This window comes from Chiloscyllium punctatum, chromosome 17, assembly GCF_047496795.1.
Source record: "Chiloscyllium punctatum isolate Juve2018m chromosome 17, sChiPun1.3, whole genome shotgun sequence".
Lineage (NCBI taxonomy): Eukaryota > Metazoa > Chordata > Chondrichthyes > Orectolobiformes > Hemiscylliidae > Chiloscyllium > Chiloscyllium punctatum.
In genome coordinates, this window is record NC_092755.1 from 74,420,981 (window position 1) to 74,443,882 (window position 22,902).

The window sequence follows — 22,902 nt, forward strand, 5'->3', positions numbered from 1 at the left end:
CCAGCATCTGCAGTCCTCATTTTCTCCATACGCCTTCCTGTTCATATACCCATCCAGATGCCTTTTATATGCTGTAATTGTACCAGCCTCCACCACTTTCTCTGGCAGCTCATTTCATACATGCATCATCCTCTGCTTGAAAAGGTTGCTCCTTGTGTCCCTTTTATATCTTTCCCCTCTCACCGTAAATCTATGGCCTCTAGTTCTGGACGCCCCCACCCCAAGGAAAAGTCCTTGTCCACTTATCCTATCCATGCCCCTCATGATTTTATAAACTTCTCTAAGGTTACCCCTCAGCCTCTGATGGTCCAGGGAAAACAGCCCCGGCCTATTCAGCTTCTCCCTATAGCTCAAATCCTCCAACCCTGGCAACATCCTTGTAGATCTTTATTGAACCCTTTCAAGTTTCACAACATCCTTCTAATAAGCAGGAGACCAGAATTGCACGCAATATTCCAACAGTAGCCTAACCAATGTCCTGTACAGCCGCAACATCTCCTCCCAACTCCTGTACTCAATATTCTAACCAATAAAGGAAAGTATACCAAACACCTTCTTCACTATCCTATCTACCTGCGACTCCACTTTCAAGGAACTGTGAACCTGCACTCCAAGGTCTCTTTGTTCGGCAGCACTCTCATTAAGTGTATAGGTTATCATTAAGTGATAACCTTATCATTAAGTGTATAGGTCCTGCTAAGATTTGCTTTTTTAAAATGCAGCACCTTGCATTTATCTAAATTAAACTCATCTGCCACTCCTCAACCCATTGGCCCAGCTGATCAAGATCCTGTTGTATTCTGATGTAACCACCTTTGCTGTCCAATTTTGGTATCATCTGCAAACTTACTAACCATGTCTCCTATGTTCACATCCAAATCATTTATATAAATGACAAAAAACTGTGGATCCAGCACCAATCCTTATGGCACACCACTAGTCACATGCCTCCAGTCTGAAAAACAACCCTCCACTACCACCCTCTGTCTTCTACCTTCGAGCCAAGTTCTTCACATTTTCTATACAGGCTGGTGATAGATACCTGGAACACATTGCCAGAAGAAGTAGTGGAAGCAGATACAATGGCAACTTTTAAGAGGCGTTTGGACATTCACTTGAACAGGCAGTGAATAGAGGGATATGGACCATGTGCAGGCAGATGGGATTAGTTTAGATTGGCATCATGGTCAGCACAGATATGGGGGCCAGAAGGGTCTGTTCTCTCTTAAATATATTTGACAATGCAAGGTCTTGATCTATGATTGACAAGGACGCAGATTGTTTCAGTGTTACATGCTGCTTGCTCATAGTTTCATTTACATGACATTTTGCCATTTTACATTAGGAACTAACTCAAGAGTATGAAGAAAAAAAATCACTCTACGACAGTTGTGCAGCAGGTTTGGAAAGCAATCGATCTAAGCTTGAACAGGTAGGGCAAGTTCAAGCTCATTTTACATATTCAATAGCCACTGCTGGCAATGTGTTGCATCATTTAATTAAATCTGGAAAACTTTTTCTTTGACTACCAAAATAATTGCCTAACTTGCATGAAATCATTATAGAAAATATCTTGAACACACAACACATTCTTAATCTTGTTATTTGAAATCAGAAATAACTAAATTTGAGGATTTTCTTCCTGCCTTGCTCTCTTGAAGGGAAGGACTTTAGCTAGTTGAAAGGATCACAGGTAACTTCCTTCCAATATCTTATAGTTAATAGAGCTATAGTTAATGTTTGCATATGCACAATGTTGCACTCTAGTTACATGAACACAATTCCAGTACCAATTCAGGGATATATTTAAGAAGACAAGGTCACATACAGTGTCAAGGTCTTGATAGTTGTAATCTAGACAAACCTCAATGTGAGAGCTGGCTAATGTGACCGGGTAGCATGAAGTTTTTTCGATTGATGGATAAAAGTCAAACTCTCTATAATTTAAGGATTTTCTGGTTACTACTAGAATGGAAGATAGGTTGATGAAAGAGGTTAAATTCAGAGTTACGGAACTGGAAAGAATTTGGAGTATATTTGGAAGTTGATAAGTGTCACCCTACCCTGCCTTGTCAAACAGATAGATGTGTGCAAAAAGATCTGTAGAGATTCGACGTATAATGCAATGGCTAGATTTGTCCTAGCTAAAGTTAAAAATCACATGACACCAGATTATAGTCGAACAAGTTTAATTGGAAGCAGTAGCTTTTCGAGTGCTGCTCCTTCATCAGGTAGCTCATAAGGAATAGCGCTCCGAAAGCTAGTGCTTTCAAGTAAACCTATTGGACTATAACCTGGTGTGTGATTTTTAACTTTGTCCACCCCAGTCCAACAGCAGCTCCTCCCATCATATCCTAGCTAAGTAAGTGCAAACTGGGAATTATGCCAGGGGTTTCTATTTGGTATGATTTGTTGTTTGAAGATATAACAACAAAATAATTCTTCTTCCTTTTTGTTTGAAGGCATTTCAACTTATAATGAAGCTGTGTTTATGTGAATGGTTGTTCTGTTGCACTCCTAGTCATAAATCATTTTCATTAAATACTATTAGTTTCTGGATATTTAGTCTCATTTGAAAATAGGACAGCATTGATGTATATTCTTGCTATACTTGTGAGCTAAATTGTTGTTGGGGCAGTTACCATAAAACTTGTCTTCTTGGTGCCAATTATTTTAACTCTGTGGTATTCATGCTGTGCACATGTGTCCTCTTGGCACAATCGAGACTGGACACAGTTCAGTGAGGTTGGAATTACATGCTGTAAATATGATTTTGAGGTGGTGGTGTTGGATTAAGGTGGACAAAATTAAAAATCACACCAGCCCAGGTTATAGTCCAAAGCCAACTTTGGGTCAGGCAACAATGCAAAATGGCCAACCAGAGGCTGATAGCCAAGTTCGGTATCCATGGGGATGGCCTCAACCAGGACCTTGGGTTCATCTCTCACACCTGCTCACACACTGTCACTCTCTCACACACACTCTCACACTCGGTCACACTCTTCTCACACTCACTCTCACTCACACACTGTCACTCTCACTCTCACTCTCTCACACACACTCTCACACTTGGCCACACTCTCCCATTCGGCCACACTCTCCCATTCGGCCACACTCTCCCATTCGGCCACACTCTCCCATTTGGCCACACTCTCTCACTCGGCCACACTCTCTCACTCACACTCTCTCACTCGCTCACACACTCGCTCACACACTCCCACTCTCTCTCACACACACACACACACACACACACACACACTCTCAATCTCACTCACACACACATTCACACACACACTCACGCAGTCACACTCACTCTCACTCAACTCTCACTCTCACACTCTCTCACACTCTCTCACACTCTCTCACACTCTCTCTCTCACTCTCGGCAGTGGGCGGCACGGTGGCACAGTTGTTAGCACTGCTGCCTCACAGCGCCAGAGACCCAGGTTCAATTCCCGCCTCAGGCGACTGACTGACTGTGTGGAGTTTGCACGTTCTCCCCGTGTCTGCGTGGGTTTCCTCCGGGTGCTCCGGTTTCCTCCCACAGTCCAAAGATGTGCAGGCCAGGTGAATTGGCCATGCTAAATTGCCCATAGTGTTAGGTAAGGGGTAAATGTAGATGTAGGGGTATGGGTGGGTTACGCTTCGGGGCGGTGTGGACTTGTTGGGCCGAAGGGCCTGTTTCCACACTGTAAGTAATCTAATCTAATCTAATCTAATCTAATCTAATCTCTCTCACTCTCTCTCACTCTCTCTCACTCTCACTTACTTACTCATTCACTCACACACACACCTGCCCTCCCATAGACTTATATCCCATTCCCCACACACTCAGTCTCTCACTCACTCTCTCACTCACTCTCATTCACTCTCTCTCACTCATTCGTTCACACACACCCGCCCTCCCACAGACTTATACCCCATTCCACATATACACACACACACAAACATGCATGCACACATACACCCTCACACCCTCTCACAGATTTATACTCCATTCCACTCACTCTCACATCCCCTCTTACAGACTTGTACCCCATTCCACTCACACATACACGTACACACCCCACTCACAGACACGCACACACTCACTGTCTTCCCTGCACACACGTACACAAGTTCGTGGGGCCAATTTGTACTTGCAGAATCACATTTTATTTTGCTCAAAAACTCATAAATCCATGTAAGATTCTGTAGCTCCCACTTTAGAAATAGAATCAGCCTGACCTAACATTGGGAAACAGATTTTAACTTCACACCTTGAATGTATTATCTGAGCTGAGATAACATCTATTGTTAAAAGCAATCTTGAGAATGTAACTTTAATAACGTTCTGGGATTTACATATGAAGGAACTGAAACTAACATGGATATTCTAAAAGATGAAAGTCTTAAGCTAAATTTGTTTAGTATTACATTCCATGACACTGCAATCCTGTTGCTGTAAAGTGTGTCTTATGATTCTGCTCCACAACCACCTGATGAAGAAGCAGCACCTTCAAAAGCTAGTGACTCCTAATAAACCTGTTGGACTATAACCTGGTATTGTGTAATTTTTAATTTGATGCCATTAATATGCAGAGTAGGGAAATTATAATGTCATTCAGTGTATAATGTCGTTTGATACCAGCACCACCATTTTTTATCTCATTGCTCCAGCTAGCTACTGACGTTGAACTGCAGACCAGGAGTAGGGAGCACTTCCTGGCAGGGTTATTTAATGGCATCATCAACCATTCTTAAGTTAGTTGCGGATTAATCTATTGAGGATATCTCTGAGATTATAGAAGTGCTTCATGGTTTGCAAAGCTGTTTTAAGATTGCTGATGTCGACTGCAAGTGGTGCTGCACATGGAGAAAGTCCTGCCTTTGACTTATAGAACCATAGAATCCCCTACAGTGTGGAAACAGGCCCTTCGGCCCAACAAGGTCAAATTAGCTGGAATGCTCTTTCCATTGTGCATGTCACTTGGACCTATAGTAATGGAAGAGGAGAAGCAAAGAATGAGATTCCATAACAGTTGGCAGAAATCCAATCATACCTACCCCCATTGTTAGAATCCATTTATACTTGATATTTTAAGTCCAATGCTTTTGCTTCAGTTTCTACTCTCACTTTTCACTCCTTGGACATTTTGATAGCATATCCTGTAGAGTTGGCCCAACACACCTGGAAGTGGCTTAATTCACTTGTTACAAAGATGTGGGTGTACCTTTTAAGAGAATGAAACACTTGGCAAGTACACCAAGTGCTGGAGAATTTACAAAGTAATATTTGATTAAGAACAAAGCACTCACTGAGTGGCTGAATTTGAATTTTTATTTTTGTTTCATAGGAAATCAGTTTAAATTTTAGCTCGAAAAATATCAAACTCCAATCCACTTTGAATTGAGTGTATTGACAATCTTAAAAGCCAATGACACAATCCGGTGCTTTGGGGGTGTAAGACTGGGGAAAGTTGAACAGTTGAGAGGAAAACTGCCAAGCCCAGCATGTAAACAGACTGCTTGAAAAAGCTCTCTTAAAAGTATCTTTTCAATCAGTAATCTGTGACACAGAAATTCCTAAGAAGAAAAGAAGACACAGAAAGATCCAAATAAAAGCACGAAATCTGCCTGGTTTTGAGAGAAGAAGTGCGGTTTTGTAAAGCTTAATTGGGACTTTTATTGGACTAGCATTATAGAAGGGAAGCTAAAAGATAGGTGAGAGGAAGAAATTGAAAATAGTGGTTAGTTAATTATTCTCCTTTATACTTTAAGAAATAAAGTTGTTAACTTTTACTTTAAATAGTTCTTGTCCTGTCGAATTTTTACAGATTACTGCACAAGATAAATCTTTTCTGTGTTGCTGGTTTTAAGTTAAGCAGAAGTGTTTATCCAGTGTCGTAACACACTTGAGTGAGAACCAGGTCCTTTAAGGCAGCCTAGGTTGAGCACAAATAGCGAAAAGAATTGCTACCAAAAGGAGATTATTATCTATTCAGCTAATTATGAACTTTCTGCAAAATCCAAGATATTTCTCACCAGACCAAGTGAATCATTTCTGAACAGAAAAATACTCCCTATAATTTTTACTTTCTAAAAATGAGACTAAAAAGGTAAAGTTGATAAATCAGTCAAGTGATGCTTATCAAATTAATGTTGTTAATTCATTAATAGTAACTAATTTATATTTTCTCACTACAGTATACATTTTCTTGCATTCATAGGCTCTACTAAGTTTACTATGCTTTATTATTCAGAAAAATATTTTTATAACAAGTACCATTGTTTACACACAACTACTTGCAATGCCATAATAGATTAATGTACGATTTTCATTTTATACATTATTCAATGGAAAGGGGAGCATATGATGTGTCATATAACTACCATGTAAAGTAATTCTTAAATTTAAAACATTGGCAGGAAGTCCAAGGGCTCAGGGAGGAATGTGGGCAGGAGGAAACTAGATACCATTACATCAACTGTTTGAAAAAGGTAACTGCCCATATGGATAAATTACAATGAATAAACATTGATCTCAAAAGGTCTTGCAGGTGTTTAAATTGTCTTCTGTTGAAACAGATCGCTGAAAAGCAGATACAGCGAGCTTCTGATGAAATGAAACTATATGTTTCTGCAGATCCACAAGAAAGAAGAAAAGCCTTAAGGTAAATGTATAGATTCAAACATGTTTTTATACACATTTTACATTGCTGAGCTTGTCTTTTTAAAGATATTCATGTTATGACTGTTGAGTCACAGGTCAATTTATTTTTAACACATTTATCAAACCTTGGCACTGTTTTGATGTCTCCTTCCTCAAGAAAACTGTCCTGCTTAGTTACACATCCATTGCATTTCACAGTAGAAAGAAAACTTGTGGAAAATAAGGAATCATCATTTTCTCACTGGTGAAAGTGCATAAAATGAATAGTACAAACTGCTTTCCAATTGTAAAGCTGTAAGAAACTTAAATAACCAAGCTATTCTTGGTGTAAAAAGGCTTGTTAATGTGGTTGTTTATTTGAAAGGATAATTCTCTAGGAAACAATCTCTAAAACAAAATATAGCTTTACATCTTCATAAGGAAGCATTTTAAATCTGTCAATATGAACAATTCAAATTATATTGCACATTTTGACACTCTGGTAGAGTCACCAGCACTGAAATTGTTTTCCAAACTTAAGGAAAATGAATGATTAGTCCTATCTCAATATTCAGCTATTCTAATACAATTTTTTAGTACTGAGGCTACATTTCAGCATTGTTATGTAATGATTTGCCATTTCCAATAGAATAATGATCAAAAGCAATACAATGATTATTAATTTATTAATTTGTGAATTTTTATTTAGAGAGCAGTACAATCGAAATATCCTTGAGCAAGAAAATCTCGGAAAGGTGAGTCTCTTTCTGTAAAATGGACTATGTAAAGAAAAATATTGTATTTTATCTCAACTAACAAGTAAGAATCCAGCCAGCTGTCCAGAAGTCTTGGCACAGCTATATCAGAAAAAAAACATTCGTAGCTGTTGTCATCAGTAACTAATCGCTTGAGAAGAGGCAACATCAACAGTTGTGATTTCAAATATGAACTGCAGCAACAGGGCATGTCATTTATAACAACACATTCGATTTTAAATGTCTGCAATAAAAACTTGTACAGTAGTGATAAATAATTAATTGTGTGTTCCTGTTAACTTAAACCTCAAGATCTGTTGAGCTTTATCAGGATGTAAGAATACTAATTTGTAACATGCAGCTAGACTGAACTGCATTTGTTTAGGGTGGCATGTGATTATTCCCAGATGAGTTTGATGCTGACGCAGATTCACATGCACTTGGACCTGGGACTAAGGTTTCTTTGACTTCTTCCTCATTTTACTTTTCCCATGTATGGTTGAAAACTAGATTATTTGAGTTTCCTAAAATAATCTAGCTGCCCACGAAGAATCTGAAATTGTGATCAGCATGAATTGAAGTTATTTTAAAATTAAAACAGGAAAGTAAAATAGTATTACCTACTTCCAAATTCTTTTCTAGATTTTTCTTTTAACTTTCTAGACTCTAATTTTATCAACTGTTTAATATTTTATTTCCATTTTTAAAGTCCTTGGGTGCATAATGGATAATCTACTACAAGTGCTACTGTCAAAAAAAATTAACTTTTTATCTAGTTGAACAAGGTACTTTGAGTTTAAGACAATTAAAATTTAAGACTCTTTATAAAGCATGCCTACTGCATACGATGAAGATACCAAATTTTCCATTAATCTACTGAGCACAAGGAGAACAGATGATTTTGAACACTGGAGCAGCACTGCTTTTCAAATCTACAACCAATGCATTTGGAGGCAGCTGCTACACTTGTGTTACTGAACCAACATACAATGGTAAATTTTTAAAATGTGTTTAAAGTTTTATTGAAAGGCTACCTTTTGCACGGTTTTATGCCCTTATCCATAAGTTTGAATTCAAGACAGACTGGTTGAGGTGAAGGCAAAGTCAAGAATTGTCTTCAGGCTTGAAGTTCTTTCTAACATTGTTTATTCAATATTAATATATGCTACAATGCATGGTATTCAGAGATATACCAGGCTCTAATTTTATTATTAATTTATTGAAAAACTATTCTATAGACTATTCCATATTCCATTTCACGTAATGCTAGTTAGTCTACCCAATGTATTTTCTGCATGTGTTTCTAGCATTCCCAAGGCTAGATTTGAGCTTCTGCCTGATTCTCCATGTGCTTCTCTACTTGTCCCTTAACTCTGCTCACACATCACTTCTGCCAAGTGAAAAGCATCTCTGTGACATCATAACAAGTATGGTCCAGGGTCTTAAAGACCTTACATGGCACCTTTTGCCCAACTATTTTCTCCCTGAAAAAGATAATTTCATTAGCATTCATATGCATGCTCAAATGAACTACCCAGATTATTTATTTTCACAAGATTTTACCATACACACTTTCCTGATAATGTATCTCTCACTCTTCCCCAAGTCTTTTCATTTTTGTCAGTAAGTAGGTGAGAAGTCTATGACAAGGTTTTGAAACACTTTGAGGTAAAGTTGATGAGTGTGTTTTTTCTCTGATGGCTTCCGTTAGGTCAGCCATGATTGCTGAAGAGTTTACAACTGCAAGATGTATTGGGAAGTTAAGTTGTTTCTTGTCAGTCATTAGAATCTAGATTGGTCATGGTGCTAATTCTCCATAGCAGAGTGATATTATTCATCTATAGTGTCAGAAGTCAAACTAATTTTTCATTGTTTTACTTTTAGTTTTTATCAGTTTAGTTTAGAGCTGCAAAATGTGAACTCAGAGCTTTGGACTGTGAACAGCAGCTTGTTTTTTTAAAAATAAGAGAACAAACTCAATAGTATTTGTTTATGAGGCCTGGTCAAATGTTAATTGTAGGTTGTTTCTTGTTAAAAGTATCCTATAGACACTTCAACTCTGGAGAGGCATTATGTTGAAACGCATGGCAGATATTTGAATGGTAACAGGAGCCTTACAGGGTGACAAACAGTCCAACAAAGAGAAGCCAGAATTTGAACTGATTTTTGAAGTATGTTTAGGTCAGAAGGAATTTGGCTTCCATAGCTACAGGATAGAAGTTTGATTGCTCCCTAATTATCCTCTTCTTATCAATTTATTAAATGTTTAGAGAGTAGAATCTCAGTTATAATAACTAAATTAATGGTCCTTGGAAACTACTGGAAGCTAAGTATATGCATCAGTGTTTTCGGAAACCAAGCAAGATGCAATCCTATATGCCTGAGATGTTACAGATCGTGGAATCTGCTTAAGTGAACTGGCCAGTAACGTTTCTTTTTTTTTCCCCTTTTTGATTTATTTCTTAACTGTGACTGTTGACTGTGTCTGTTTATGAGAGATTGGGGAGGTAGAATCAAACATGATTGGGCTTAAATCATAAATGTTAATTAGATTATCCTATTGTTTAATTTTGCTCTGCTATAGCTACTGCATTATTAATAATGATTTGGAGATGCCGGTGTTGGACTGGGGTGTACAAAGTTAAAAATCACACAAAACCAGGTTATAATCCAACACGTTTAATTGGAAGCACTAGCTTTCAGAGTACACAACCACCTGATGAAGGAGCAGTGCTCCGAAAGCCACTGCTTCCAATTAAACCTGTTGGACAATAACCTGGTGTTGTGTGATTTTTAGCATCATTAATATATTGTTAAATCTGTTTAAACTGTAAACCTGATGTCTGGTATCAGTTATTCAAAGTCTGGTATTGATTATTCAAAAAGTCTGGTTGGGAACAATTGGAGTCAAATTTGAGGGTCTTTGAAGGTTTTAATTTTACTGTGTTATGAGTTCAGAGTTAGGGAGGCTGATTTGATTTGGCTATCTGTCTTTGTGTCACAACAGTAGATAGTTGTTCTTCATATATTACTTTTCGGTGCTGACTTGTTCTTCAAGATTCTGTTTGAAGACATGAATGAACATGTGTTGGCTTGGTAATGATTTGGCTTGATGCTAGGTATGTTCTTTAGACGATAGTGCATCTTCAAGAAATGACCTCCTTTCCTACAATGAATATATTGTTGGTGTAAGGCTGGAAAAGTTGGTCTCCATTGATGTGAGCTTTTAGAACCATATCTGTGATAAGGAACAATAGCATTCAATTGTTTAAGATTTTGCTTTGATATTAGCATATGCAATATATTTTCTGCAGAGAAGTCTGTCTCCTCTGGTTAAAAGCTCTTTCATGCTTTAAGTAATCAATGTTTTGCAGTAAATGGAATTTATTGTTTAATGCTTCTTGAACAATTTTCTAAACTCTGTATCCACTGATTTGTGGACTGCTCACTCTAGATTGGACCCTTTTGATTTAATTTGTGACTGCTTTATCCAAGAGATCTACAATACTTCTGTCAAAAATTATTTTTTGTTGTAAGTTTCCATCATTGCATGGTTTAGATATAAATATATATAATTAGTTAAGCCATTTACAGGCTATCCTGAGAGTTGCTACTGCTATTGAAGCATAACCCCCAGTATCCTATTTGTCCTCGAGGTGAAGTATTAATCAAAAGCTGTTAGAAGGTTGTCATATGTAATTTGTTTCTCATTGATCTGTTGTCTGTGATCAGATGTTCTTCCCACATGATAGACACACATGTTCAGCATATGATTTGGTGTTTGATCCTGAAGCTGTTCAAAAGCTTAAGAATTTATTCATTCCACATTTGCCAGTTTGCTGTACATTTGCAAATAGATCTGCTAACTTGAATTTTTCTCACACATCAATACAGATGTTGCATTCACTCAAATATTGATAGGCACTTGAAGTTTATTTTGTTGATCTAGATAGTCATTATTAGGATTTTGATCTCCTTGTAGAACATCATTTTGTTGCCTTGTATTCTTAGTTGATTAACATTGTTGAATCTTTATTATGGTGGAAGTTTTGTTGTACTAATCCTGAAAACTGTTTAAGTTTTGGCTGCTCTAAATGCTGTTTTCAATATAACATTGAGTTTTCCTTTATCAATATAATGCCTTCTTGGACATAGATGAAGATATTCCTTTTCCAGGATGACTGAAGAACTTCTAAAAGACGTGTGGGTAGAAATATTCTCAAAATAGTATGATTCAATAAGATTCTTTGATTTTTTTGATATCAAAGATGGCTGATGCGATGTCATTCAGCTGTGATGTCATTCACACCAGTTTTTTTTTCTCAGTCTGAGGTGTTTCCATGCCAAATTTTATACTGTTTGACACTTTGCTTGCATTTATAACTTCTGATCCACTTTCGTGATTAAAATTGGTAAAACTTCATAGTTGCTGAGTAAAACTTCAGCTACCTATTCAAACTGTCAAAATAATGAACATTTAACTAAAAAAACTGGTAGGGTTCCAAAATGCTGAATTCAAATAAATCATTCTTTCTTTAAGCCTGTTTCTGAAGAATTTACTTAACTTCTGTTTGAAAAAGTTACTTTTTAATTTCTTCTCTTCAAATTATGTCAGATCCATTTTTTGATTTTCATTGCTGCCATGATTTTCTAGGTAGCTGATCCTGTCACTACCACCATCTTTTGTTGGTTTTTGGTCCACAGCCATGAGAATGGGTACAAGACAAACTGGTTTATTAAATATTAAGACAAATTACTACAACATATGATATTCACGTTATATCAAGCTCTAATCTTACGATTAAGAAAAATTCATAAAGTACTGCCTAAAGCTTGTCAGTCTACTTCACCTGTTTCTCTACACGTTTCTAACATTCACATAGCCATACTTCAGGCTTCTGCCTAGCTATCCATATTTTTCTGTCTTTCTCCCTTAACTCCACCTACACTCTGCCCAGGGAGGACTAGCTCCATGAAATTATTGCAAAGTTGTCTGAGGGTCCTAAAGAACTTACGCAACAGGTTTAAGCTAATCAACAATCTAACAAATCAAAGGAGTAGCCTGAAATAACATCTCTTTATTTCCCAGTTTCTGTATCTGAGAACCAAGACTCAGCAATGCTTATAATAGCAGTTGAACTACAGAAAACAAACTTAGTTTATCTGTAACCTACACTTTGTAAGCAAGTTGTAAATGTATAAATTTATTATTCAATAGTATGTTTCATTGCAGAGTACACCTTGAGTTTACTTGAAAACAAGACTATGCCACTCCAATTTATGATGAATTTGTAACCATTGACAAGGGCAACATGTCAGCTGTGATAACTGAAACCAGTGCGTGATCTTTCATTAAATGAGCTTTTTTTAAGCATTAAAAGTGATACACTGGGACCCAAGATGGTGGCAATCTGAGTAGATCTGCCTTGTTGAGGTCTGCACCCCAACCCAGCAGTTGTGATATTTTTACACCACCCCCAACCTTACCTTTTTTCAAAGAAAATTGATGTTAAATGGTTGTGAAACCATTAAATCCATTTGCAGTGAAGCCTCGATTGTTTGGGCAGGACGGACGGGGAGTTTGGGTCGCTGGAAACAAGCGGTAATCCATGAGTGCCGGTTGTCTTGAGTGTCTCTTGATTATCCAGCAATTCACCTCTCAATTATCTGGCAATTCGTGTCATAATGCCATTAAACTGATAACTGAATTCTGGTTGCTTGGTGCAGTTTTTGCAAGGCCTTGAGATCTTGTTTGGATGGTGCATATTCGGACGGTTGATGTTCAACTGTAAATTCTTTTTGAGCAAGCGCGGATGAGAAAGGAAAGCATACAGCCAAGCCCCAATAAACAGGAGACTTGCCAAATGCGTCATGCGTGCCTGTGAATGCAGCTGCAGCTCCCTCGGCAGCTGTGAAAGAGGTACCTGCACAGTAGAACGTCACTGAAGGACTCCTGGCAATCCGAGGGATGATCAGGGAGTTGATGGAAGACTATCATACTCGGCTGGAGCTGATTTTGGTCATGATACAAAAGCACAAGAAGGAGTTGGAAGGGTCAGGGAAGCAAGTTGAAGAGGCTGAGCGGCATCAGAGACTGGGGTCGAGTCCTCGGTGAGGCAGATCCAGACCCTTGAAAATCAGGTCTTGACTGAAAGGTTGATCATCTGGAAAATCAAGGTAGAAGGAAAAATATCTGGGTCCTTGGGCTGCAGAAGGGAGTGGAAAGTGGGCAGCTAGCATGGTTTTGAAGACTGGCTGCCACAGTTTCTTGGCTGAGATGCCGAGGCAGACTAGGTGAAGATTCACAGAACTCACCGGGTTGCGGTGCGCAAATCTGTTCTGAATCAGTGCCCCCCACCCGGTCCTGATGCAATTTCAAAGCTGCAGGGACAAATAGAGGGGACTAGAATCTTCTAGAAGGATGGGGAAAGATCCACCAGCCCTGGCTTATCAGGGAACTAAGATAATGTTTTTCCAGAAATTTTCTGCGGCAGAGATCTATAAAATGAAATCATTTGATGAGTTCAAGAGAAAATTAAGGGACCTTGGGATTCAATATTCGATGAAATACTCAGCGGTGCTTCATATTATGCACGAGGAGACAGTGCGGTCATTTGACTCCCTGGAACAAGTGAAAAATTTGTTGGACAGTGTAAAATAATTCGAAGAAAATAATATCCTGGACAATAATGTTTGGTTTTTTTCTTACTATGTTTCTTGTAAAGTTACCCTTTTCTTAAAGAAGCTGCTGTTGGTGTTTTTATTTCCAACTAGGACTGGAGTTGGAATATAGTTGGGGGTGGGCAGAGTGCTTGTTATTTTGCCTGTTTCCTTCTATTGCTTGGGTCTGGGATGGAAAGGAGAATGGAGATTTGCATGGGAGGTGTAAGTGCCCTCTATGGGCGGCAGTAGAGCTCCCCCATTTGTGTTTTGCAGTTAGTTTAGTGTTTTGGTTTCTCGTAAATAGACTCCATGAGTCTTCTTTTGAATATGCCCAGTAAGTCGGATTCTTGCACTCGGCAGGTCAGTCTTCTTTTGAATATGCCCAGTAAGTCGGATTCTTGCACTCGGCAGGTCAAAGGTGGTTGTAAAGGATCATGGCTAGCAGTGTTCTTAAATGGTGCACCTGGAATATTAGAAGGATCCATTCGCCAGTTAAAATGAAAAACATGTTGTCAAACCTTAAAAAAGAGATGGTGGATGTTGCCCTGTTGCAGGAGACTCACCTTAATGACAAGGAACGCTTGAAGTTACAGCAAAGTGGGTTTGAGTGGGTGTTTTTCTCGTCCTTTAACACCAAGAGCAGGAGTTGGCCATACTCATCAGGAAGAATCTTCCATTTAATCTTCTCAACCTGCTGTTTTTAGCCAAAATGGGGACAGTTGTGGAACATTGCCATAATCCAATAGTTACTAATACTTGCAAAGCATGGAGGGCAATGAGGCAGTTAGAGGATAATACGTCTAAAACATTTTTTCTCACTCCCATAATTAGCATATCGGGTTTCTGGCCAGGGACAATGGATCCTGGATTTGAACTTTGGGCGGAAATGGAGTCGCTTGTTTGGTAATGTGTTTCGGGGTGAAACTTGATGTCATTTGATCAAATAACTCACAAATATAGATTGTCAAGTAGGGACCTCTTCCATTTCTTTCATTTTATCCGAAAGGAGACCATGCTCTTGACTGAGTGTTGTCTATCTGATACGGAAAAGAGGGTGCTTCCAGCTAAGAGCACTCTTTCAGTGAGTACTCTTTATGATTTGTTGAGGTTCCTTGGGTAACATCGAACATCTATGTGAGGTTTGGGAGAGAGAGGAGTCGAGACTACTTCGGAAACATGGGAGAACGTTTGTGAGAATGTGAGGAGGATTTCAATTTTTTGAAGGACCCATGCTATGCAGTTAAAGATTCTTCATAGGGCTCATCTGGCCCCAGATCATCTAGCAAAATGTAAGCAGGGAGCATCTTCAATGTGCCCCAAATGTAAAATAAACACAGGTACTCTCAGTCATTGTCGGTGGTCCTGCTACAGACTCTGCGCATATTGGAGCGCTGTGGCAGGAGAAATTGAGAGAGTCTTGGGGATCAAAGTCATGGTGGACCTGGTCTCTTTGCTCCTGGGTTTGCGGGACTTACCTCCCTCAGATGTAGATGGAAAAAAGCATTTTAAAATTATCACTTTTTTTGTGTGAGGAAGAACATTCTGATGTGCTGGATGTCTGAGAAAATTCCCCCCCCCCCACTCCCTGTCCAGGTTTGTCGGGGTGGCATATGTCAATTATGGAACACATTCCTTTAGACCTTCTTACAAATATGATGCACCAGAAAACATGACATGGCAGCCCTTTTTGAATTATTTGGAAGCAGATCTGTCAGCCATTTTGATTAGGGTTTTTGTCTATCCACGATGGTTTGGTTTGATAAACCTAATGCCATCAGAGGAAGAATTTCAAACAAATTCCCTAAATTCGTCTGCCTTCCCTGTTAGGCCTCTTGCATTGAAATAAATGCAATTTAATTTATCAGTCCTAACTTGTTCTCTGCTTTGTCCCTGCCTACCTTGACTGTTTGACTCACCTTTGTTCTCAACTGTACCAGTCTCAGTGTGATTTCTTTCCTCACTATCTCCCTGGTCCCAACTCTTCCCACCCCCCCTCAAATTGGAGGATTTGAGGTAGAGGGAGAGGTTGAATAGGCTAGGGCTGTTTTCCCTGGAGGTGTCGGAGGCTGAGGGGTGAATGTAGAGTGGTTTATAAAATCATGAGGGGCATGGATAGGATAGACAAAGTTGGGTTGGCGAAGTCCAGGACTAGAGGACATAGGTTTACAGTGAGAGGAGAAAGATACAAAAGAGACCTAAAGGGCAACTTTTTCACTCAGAGGATGGTACGTGTATGGAATGAGCTGCCAGAGGAAGTGATGGAGGCTAGTACAATTGCAACATTTAAAAGGCACCTGATGGGCATATGAATAGGAAGTGTTTGGAGGGATATGGGCCAGCTGCTGGCAGGTGGGACTAGATTGGGTTGGGATATCTGGTCGGCATGGACGAGTTAGACCGAAGAGTCTGTTTCCATGCTGTACATCTCTATGACTCTATGATTGTAGTTTTGATTTCTTTTGTAGCGTAATATAGTAGTTGGTTTAGTGCTTATTATTGCCTTTAATGTTATGCTATATTTTCATATTTTTGTAACTTCTAATTTTGTGAAAAAAAATTTCAGTAAAAATATTTTTTTTAAATAAGTTCTATGCTGTGTTCCCATTCAGTTATAATTGGCAGCCTTTTTTCTTTCATTAGAAATTACACCAGCATGTGGATACTAAGAAGCATTTTGGCACATTTATTAGGTGACCATCTGCAGAACTCTTCCATGCAATTTGATTGAGCGATAGGGTAATGAATATAAATTCATTTCACTGTAAAAATCAAGGCTAAAACTCCCGTCAGTAATGGGGGGAGGAGGGGGGGGCATTAATTTCATTTTCTTTACTTGCCAGAGAAAAAGTTAATATTTAGATTGGAACATGAAGAAATGTTTACCTTGGTTAATCAAAATAAAACTCTTTAAGTTTATTAAGGCAAACATTCTGAAAAATTCCCTACTTTAACCTTACACAAACCCAGTGTTGGTGTGAAATCATATCGAGTACTGTATAGCTCCATCATTTGCACAGTTCAGCTCCATATGTAATACACCTTAGCCCCAAATTCAAGATTATTTTCTACTGCAAAGGTAACATATGTCCAATATCAGTGATCCATTTGGCCTCTTGCAGTGAAAGTTAAATTATATATATAGTAATTACAAATGTAAAATAATTTAATGCAAAACCCTTATTCTGAGCGCAATTATTTCAGTCGCACTTCTAACTTGGAAATTTATTTTGCAAGATGTTGTTAACCAAGTGAACAGTGCATGATGGTTTTTCAGATACACATACACACAGATGGTTTAGACAATAGCTCTATTCTCACGATTATCATATGCTATCTGATAATGAGCATACCTCAGTGGAGGACAAGGTGAAATGCATGTGCTTTCAAATTCTTTGTGATATCGCCCAGGCTAGACTCCCTCAAAACATTTTGAGAAAGTAGCCCAGACCCTAACTTTGCTGGTTGTTTTAAGCAGGTGTAACACGCATATTCCAGGAGGGATGCAGCTGGTCAAACCACTTAGCTTTAAACAAAACAGAATTTATTTAGAAGATTACCGTATGAAACATAAACAAAATGCCAAATTACTTAACCTATCCGCAAACCCAACAGACTATCACAACATTATGATGCTGTTTCCAATACTTGCAACAATCCCCATAAGTACCCGTGGCACAAAAGGTAATATCAAACATTGGGTCTTACCGGGGAGATGTAGGCGAGAGAGTACCAGCATGCACCTGCTTCTTTGGATCTAGCAGCTTCAAAACACCACTGTGCTAAAACTGAACCCAACCAGAGAAAAGCTGAGCTTGGAGAACTGGCCACTACCCTTTCATTGTACAATTATTTTTAACTTGAAAGCCTTTTGCCTAAGGCAGTATCTGTTAGGTACTGGCCTTAAAATCCTTCAAACCTAAGAATTTTCAGAGTCTGTGTCTTTTTAGCCCTCTCTGGGAGGGAGAAAAGCATTGTTAAAGGAGCAGCATCATCACTCGTGTAAACTGTGAATCTGTAATCTTCACAGTTCATTCTGTGCCTTACAAATTAGAAATTGTCATAGAGTTGTTCAGCACAGAAACAGACCATTTAGTCACTCATCTGTGCCAACCAGATATCCTCGACTAATCTAGTCCCACTTGCCAGCACTTGGCCCATATCCCTCTAAGCCCCTCCTATTCATATACCCATCAAATTGGGTATAATTGCTGTAATTAAATGCTGCAATTATACCAGACTCCATCACTTCCTCTGGCAGCTCACACTACACGCACACCACACTCTGCATGAATAAAGTTACCTCTTGCGTCCCTTTTAAATCTTGCCCCTCTCACCCTAAACCTATGCCCTTTGATTCCTGACTCTCCCACTCCAGGGAAAACATCTTACCTATTTACGCTATCCATTCCCCTCATGATTTTATAAACCTTAGCCCTCAGCCTCTGACGCTCCAGAGAAAGCAGCCCAGCCTCTTCAGCCTCTCTGTGTAGCTCAAATTCTCCAATCTTGGAAACATCCTTGTACATCTTTTCTGAACCCTTTCAAGTTTCATAACATCCTTCCTACAGCAGGAAAACCAGAATTGACAAATAAAGGAAAGCATACTGAATGTCATCTTCACTATCCTTCTACCTGCCCTGCACTGCAAGGTCTTTGTTCAGCAACACTCCCAGGATCTTACCATTAAGTATATAATTTTTTTTTAAATGAGATGAGTTTGCAGCCATTGGATTCATGCAGAAAAGAAATTACAATAAAAAAAAAGGAGGAACCGGTCAAGAAACCAAAGATAGCTGGAGGAGGTGCAAATGGCAGAATAGTAAAACAGTTGATAACTGAAAGCAAAATCAAGAGAAAAGCAAGATTTTGGCCAAAACATGCAAAGAAATCAAAATGGGAAATAGATTATGGTCTGGAATTGTTGAACTTCATGTTCTGTCCGCAATGTTTACATGAAAGAAGTGCCATTCCTCCAGCTCTACTGTTAAAAAATTTATCAGAGCACTGCACTAGGCTGAGGACCAAGATGTCAGCTTGTGAACAAAATAGACCAATCAAGTGGCAAACACAAGAAGCACAGAGTTATGCTTGCATTCCAAAGGACAAATGCTTAAAAAAAACACAGATGCTGTTTGATGCTCATGGCAGCAAAGTCCGGCCCAATTTGTTTTAGCTAGAGTCCTCCATCTGTGCAATGAAATAATATTTTCTATGCCACAACAATAAGAAAATTGCAAATTTTGCATATAGAATTATACCATTGCTTTAGTGACAATTGAAACTTGAAGTGAAACTCTTTTGAGATGCGGTGATTATAGCAACTTGGCTGCATTCTTCTAGTATAGAGTTTACTTATTTTTGTTGGTCTCAAAGAAGCCTTTTTCTTTCCTCCACATTCTGATATAAAAACAACATTCAAGTGGTCACAACAAAGATAAGGATTGACAAAAACTCCAAAATAACAACTTTGGAATCCATGTAACTGGAAATCTTTTGCAATTGTAAAGATTTAAGTTTTGTTTTAAGCTATTTTCAACACTTGGATTGCATGTCTTGGATTCTAGGCATTAAATCACATACAAATCGCCCAGCTTTTGTGATTAAAAACTGTTTATAAGAAGTGTAGGTAACTTTAGCAATTACTTCCTGACAAAAATAATTCATTGCCTGTTCTAGTAAGTCTTGGGAAATATGCTTGGCAGCTGTTATTCAGAACCAGGAATTGCAGGAATGCACCCTATATTTGAACAGATATGCCTACTCAATCGCACAGTCAGAATAGTTGAAAGCTATTCTCAGAGCTTAACAGTAAAGGCGCTAATTGGTGTTGGGACTTACCAATTTTTGGCAAGCACTATTATCCAAGGGCAAACCAGATCCATAATTAATATCTGTAGCATATAAGACTTAGCTGAAAATTATTTGCACCTTTTAATGTGGATGCTCGTAATGCACACAGTTAATCCTTCTAGCATTGTGGTTAATTTTATGTTTAAACCTCATTAGGATACAGGATCCATTTGGTGAAAATAACTTCAGAATGTGACCTGTTTGAAATTAGTTTGTAATTTCAAATAAATTAACTACTTTTAAATCTTTCAAAGATATTGAAACTCAGAGATTCTACATTTGAGAAAGAAAACAAGAAAATTAACTTTTAAGTGTCAATTTGAAAGGTGAAAAGGCAATGAATGTTGAGGCTAGGAAGTGGCCATTATTATCAGCATCAAGGAATTCTCATCTGATGTCTGTCATGAATTGTAAGGAGTTGAATATCGCCTTTGATACCTAACAAATCAAATTTGAAAGGAAGGTGTATTGCAGCCACCTTCATTAACATAGAAATGGAGCCAAACAACATGTGGTCGATAGAATATAGAAGCTATACCAAAGAGCCACACAATAGCTTGATCAAAGTTTTAAGGAGAGCCTTAGAGAAGGTGAGGAAGTTGAAGAGGAGGTCGTCTTAGGAGAAATTGTTTGTTCCATCCGCTGGTAGTGGTGTTGCAGATCACTTGGTCAGAGTTGCTGTGGCAACATTTACTTTTATGTGTACATTGTAATTGGGTCATATGCACCTCCATTATTAAGACCTAAGGTGGGACCTATATCTAGAGCTGCTAGTTAAAGGCCAGGAGCCCACAAGACCTGCTTGATGAATCCTGTTGGTAGTAATTTTTCTGATGTGTGCCATGATTATGTCTACATGCTCTTTCAGGTTGAGGCCAAAAAGGAAAAAAAAATCAAAGGATAAAACTGATACTTCCTGACCTGTAGCTTAATTCCATCAAGGCTCATTTACTTAATAATCTATTACTAATTCTATTAGCATGGAGGACATTGACAACTAAGAATACAGAAGCCTCAAAAAATGAGTGTGTTCAGTTCAAAATTCCAAGACAATTGGCTGCAGTGAAATTAAATCGTAGTTACTAAACAGAACTTTGCCTTTTAGTATACCCAGAAAATGGTGAACAACTAAAACGCAGAGCTGTTATCATAACTTGCCTGTCTTATTAGGCCTATTGATGTTATTGTAGAGATGGTGGATAACATCTACGTTGCAGTCTTTCGTGATATTTCTAAGTGCACCAGACATGTGGATTTCGTTTAATTCAGCAGCAGAAACATTGAGGGTAATGCCCAAGTACATTTGTGGGAAAATTCAGTTGGCTGGTGTGAAGTATTACTAGTTACAAGGCTGATCATTTTTTTCTGATATTAGGACAAACGTCTTGATTTTCTTTGGAACTTACGGAGACACAGAAACATGACAAGTTTACAAATATACTGTTCATTATATTCTTTACTGAATTCGTTCAATTAAGGACTTAACTGTTGTACAAGTTTGAAAGAATAGGGACTTCTACAAATTCTTTCTTTACTGATAAAAATTATCTGTTGGCAAAGGGGTACAATTCCCTTCATCTAATAAAGCAGGTAAAAAGAAAGCTTTTTGTCTCATTGAACTACTCAATCTCAGGTATCTAACTTTGCTGTATTATATAGTGATTTTCAAATATTATTCCAAGTTAGGGATAGTTAAATTGGGACATTATCTGGATAGATTAAAAACTACAACAATGTATGTAATCCAATCATAGAAAATATATAGGTCGTTCCCAATGAGTGGTTACTGTATGTCATTACTTAAGAATTGGGAAAACATCAATGCATTCTGTTTTCTGACTGGAAAGTTGGCATGAAATACACTTCCACTTCAAAAATTTATCTGTTAAAATTCATAAATGCAATCTGGCTCTTCCAAAAATTTGTACATTAAAGTCTCTGTGCAACTAATTTAAATGTATTTTCACTGATAGGTCAGTGACACTGCAGTCATGATTCTCCTAGATTTATGCTCACAGCACACTCGGTGATAGGTTAGAGTGAGAAACTTTAAGTGTAGCTGTTTCCAGAATCAGCTGAGATTGATGGATGTGAGGAATATGTGAACTGAAGTGTGTGGAAAGTTTGACTAACGCTTTCTGCAGGAAGGGTTTTTTTGGAGTGTGTTTCTTCTGTTAAAATGAACATTGACAGCACTGATTTTGCATCTGGCTGCCTTGGGTAGTGGGACAATTGAGAGATTTGCCATTGTGCACCCACCAATAGTGAAACCTATTGGTATACATTTGTATTGCATTATCATGAAAGAGGAGGAATAGGAATGTTTGGGAACTGTATTAAAAGCATTTACTTCACAAAGAAGCAGTATGACAGCTGTTCAAGCCACTGCATCATTTTCTGCAGTCTTCAGCCCATCCTGCTCTATTTGTGGCCATTAGATGATGAGCGTGCACAAATTTTATGGTAGCAAGTCATTTCAGGCAGCCATGGGGGATCTTTAATATGAGTACGGGTATGTGTTCAACAGGTGAGAAGAGCCAGGGAATGCTGACATCACACCATCAGGGAATATGAAAAGGCCATCAAATTTTATATGATTGCTCCTAAGACTCAAAATATTTAGGTTCCATCTGTAGTAACTTTACAATCCTTTACTGTCTTGACAAGAAATCTTTCCAATTCAGGAGCTTAGATTATATTAGACAACAAGCAAATAGTCCTGTATGTAAAGGCAGAGTTCTGATTAAAGGTCATTGCACTCAAAGTGTTAGCTCTGTAGCTGCTGCCAGACCTGCTGTATTTCTCCAGCACAGTCTGTTTTTCCTTTTATACCATGTCTTCTGTCTATGCATCTGGAATTGGATCTGCAGACTGTGTTGCATGTTGTACATTATTGTTTCATTCCATTCTAGTAATTGGACTCATGGATTAAAGAGCTTTTTTTGTCAATCATTTTAAGAAAGCAAAATGCTAAAATTCATTGTGATCTTTTGAGGCTGTTGT

The 22,902-nt window shown here is 38.3% G+C and overlaps 1 protein-coding gene across 2 annotated transcripts in view; it reads left to right on the plus strand.

Annotated features, from left to right (window-relative positions):
• The window catches only part of ift81 (intraflagellar transport 81 homolog), a 149,780-nt gene that overhangs the window by 62,538 nt on the left and 64,340 nt on the right, over window positions 1–22,902 (plus strand). For both annotated transcript variants that reach the window (XR_011962981.1, XM_072587493.1), the window contains exons 15-18: window positions 1,346–1,432; window positions 6,409–6,480; window positions 6,568–6,653; window positions 7,341–7,386. Coding sequence is in view for 1 of the 2 variants with exons in the window: in XM_072587493.1 (XP_072443594.1) it covers window positions 1,346–1,432; window positions 6,409–6,480; window positions 6,568–6,653; window positions 7,341–7,386 (291 nt within the window). In the remaining variant the exon portion in view is untranslated. The remainder of the gene's footprint in view (window positions 1–1,345; window positions 1,433–6,408; window positions 6,481–6,567; window positions 6,654–7,340; window positions 7,387–22,902) is intronic.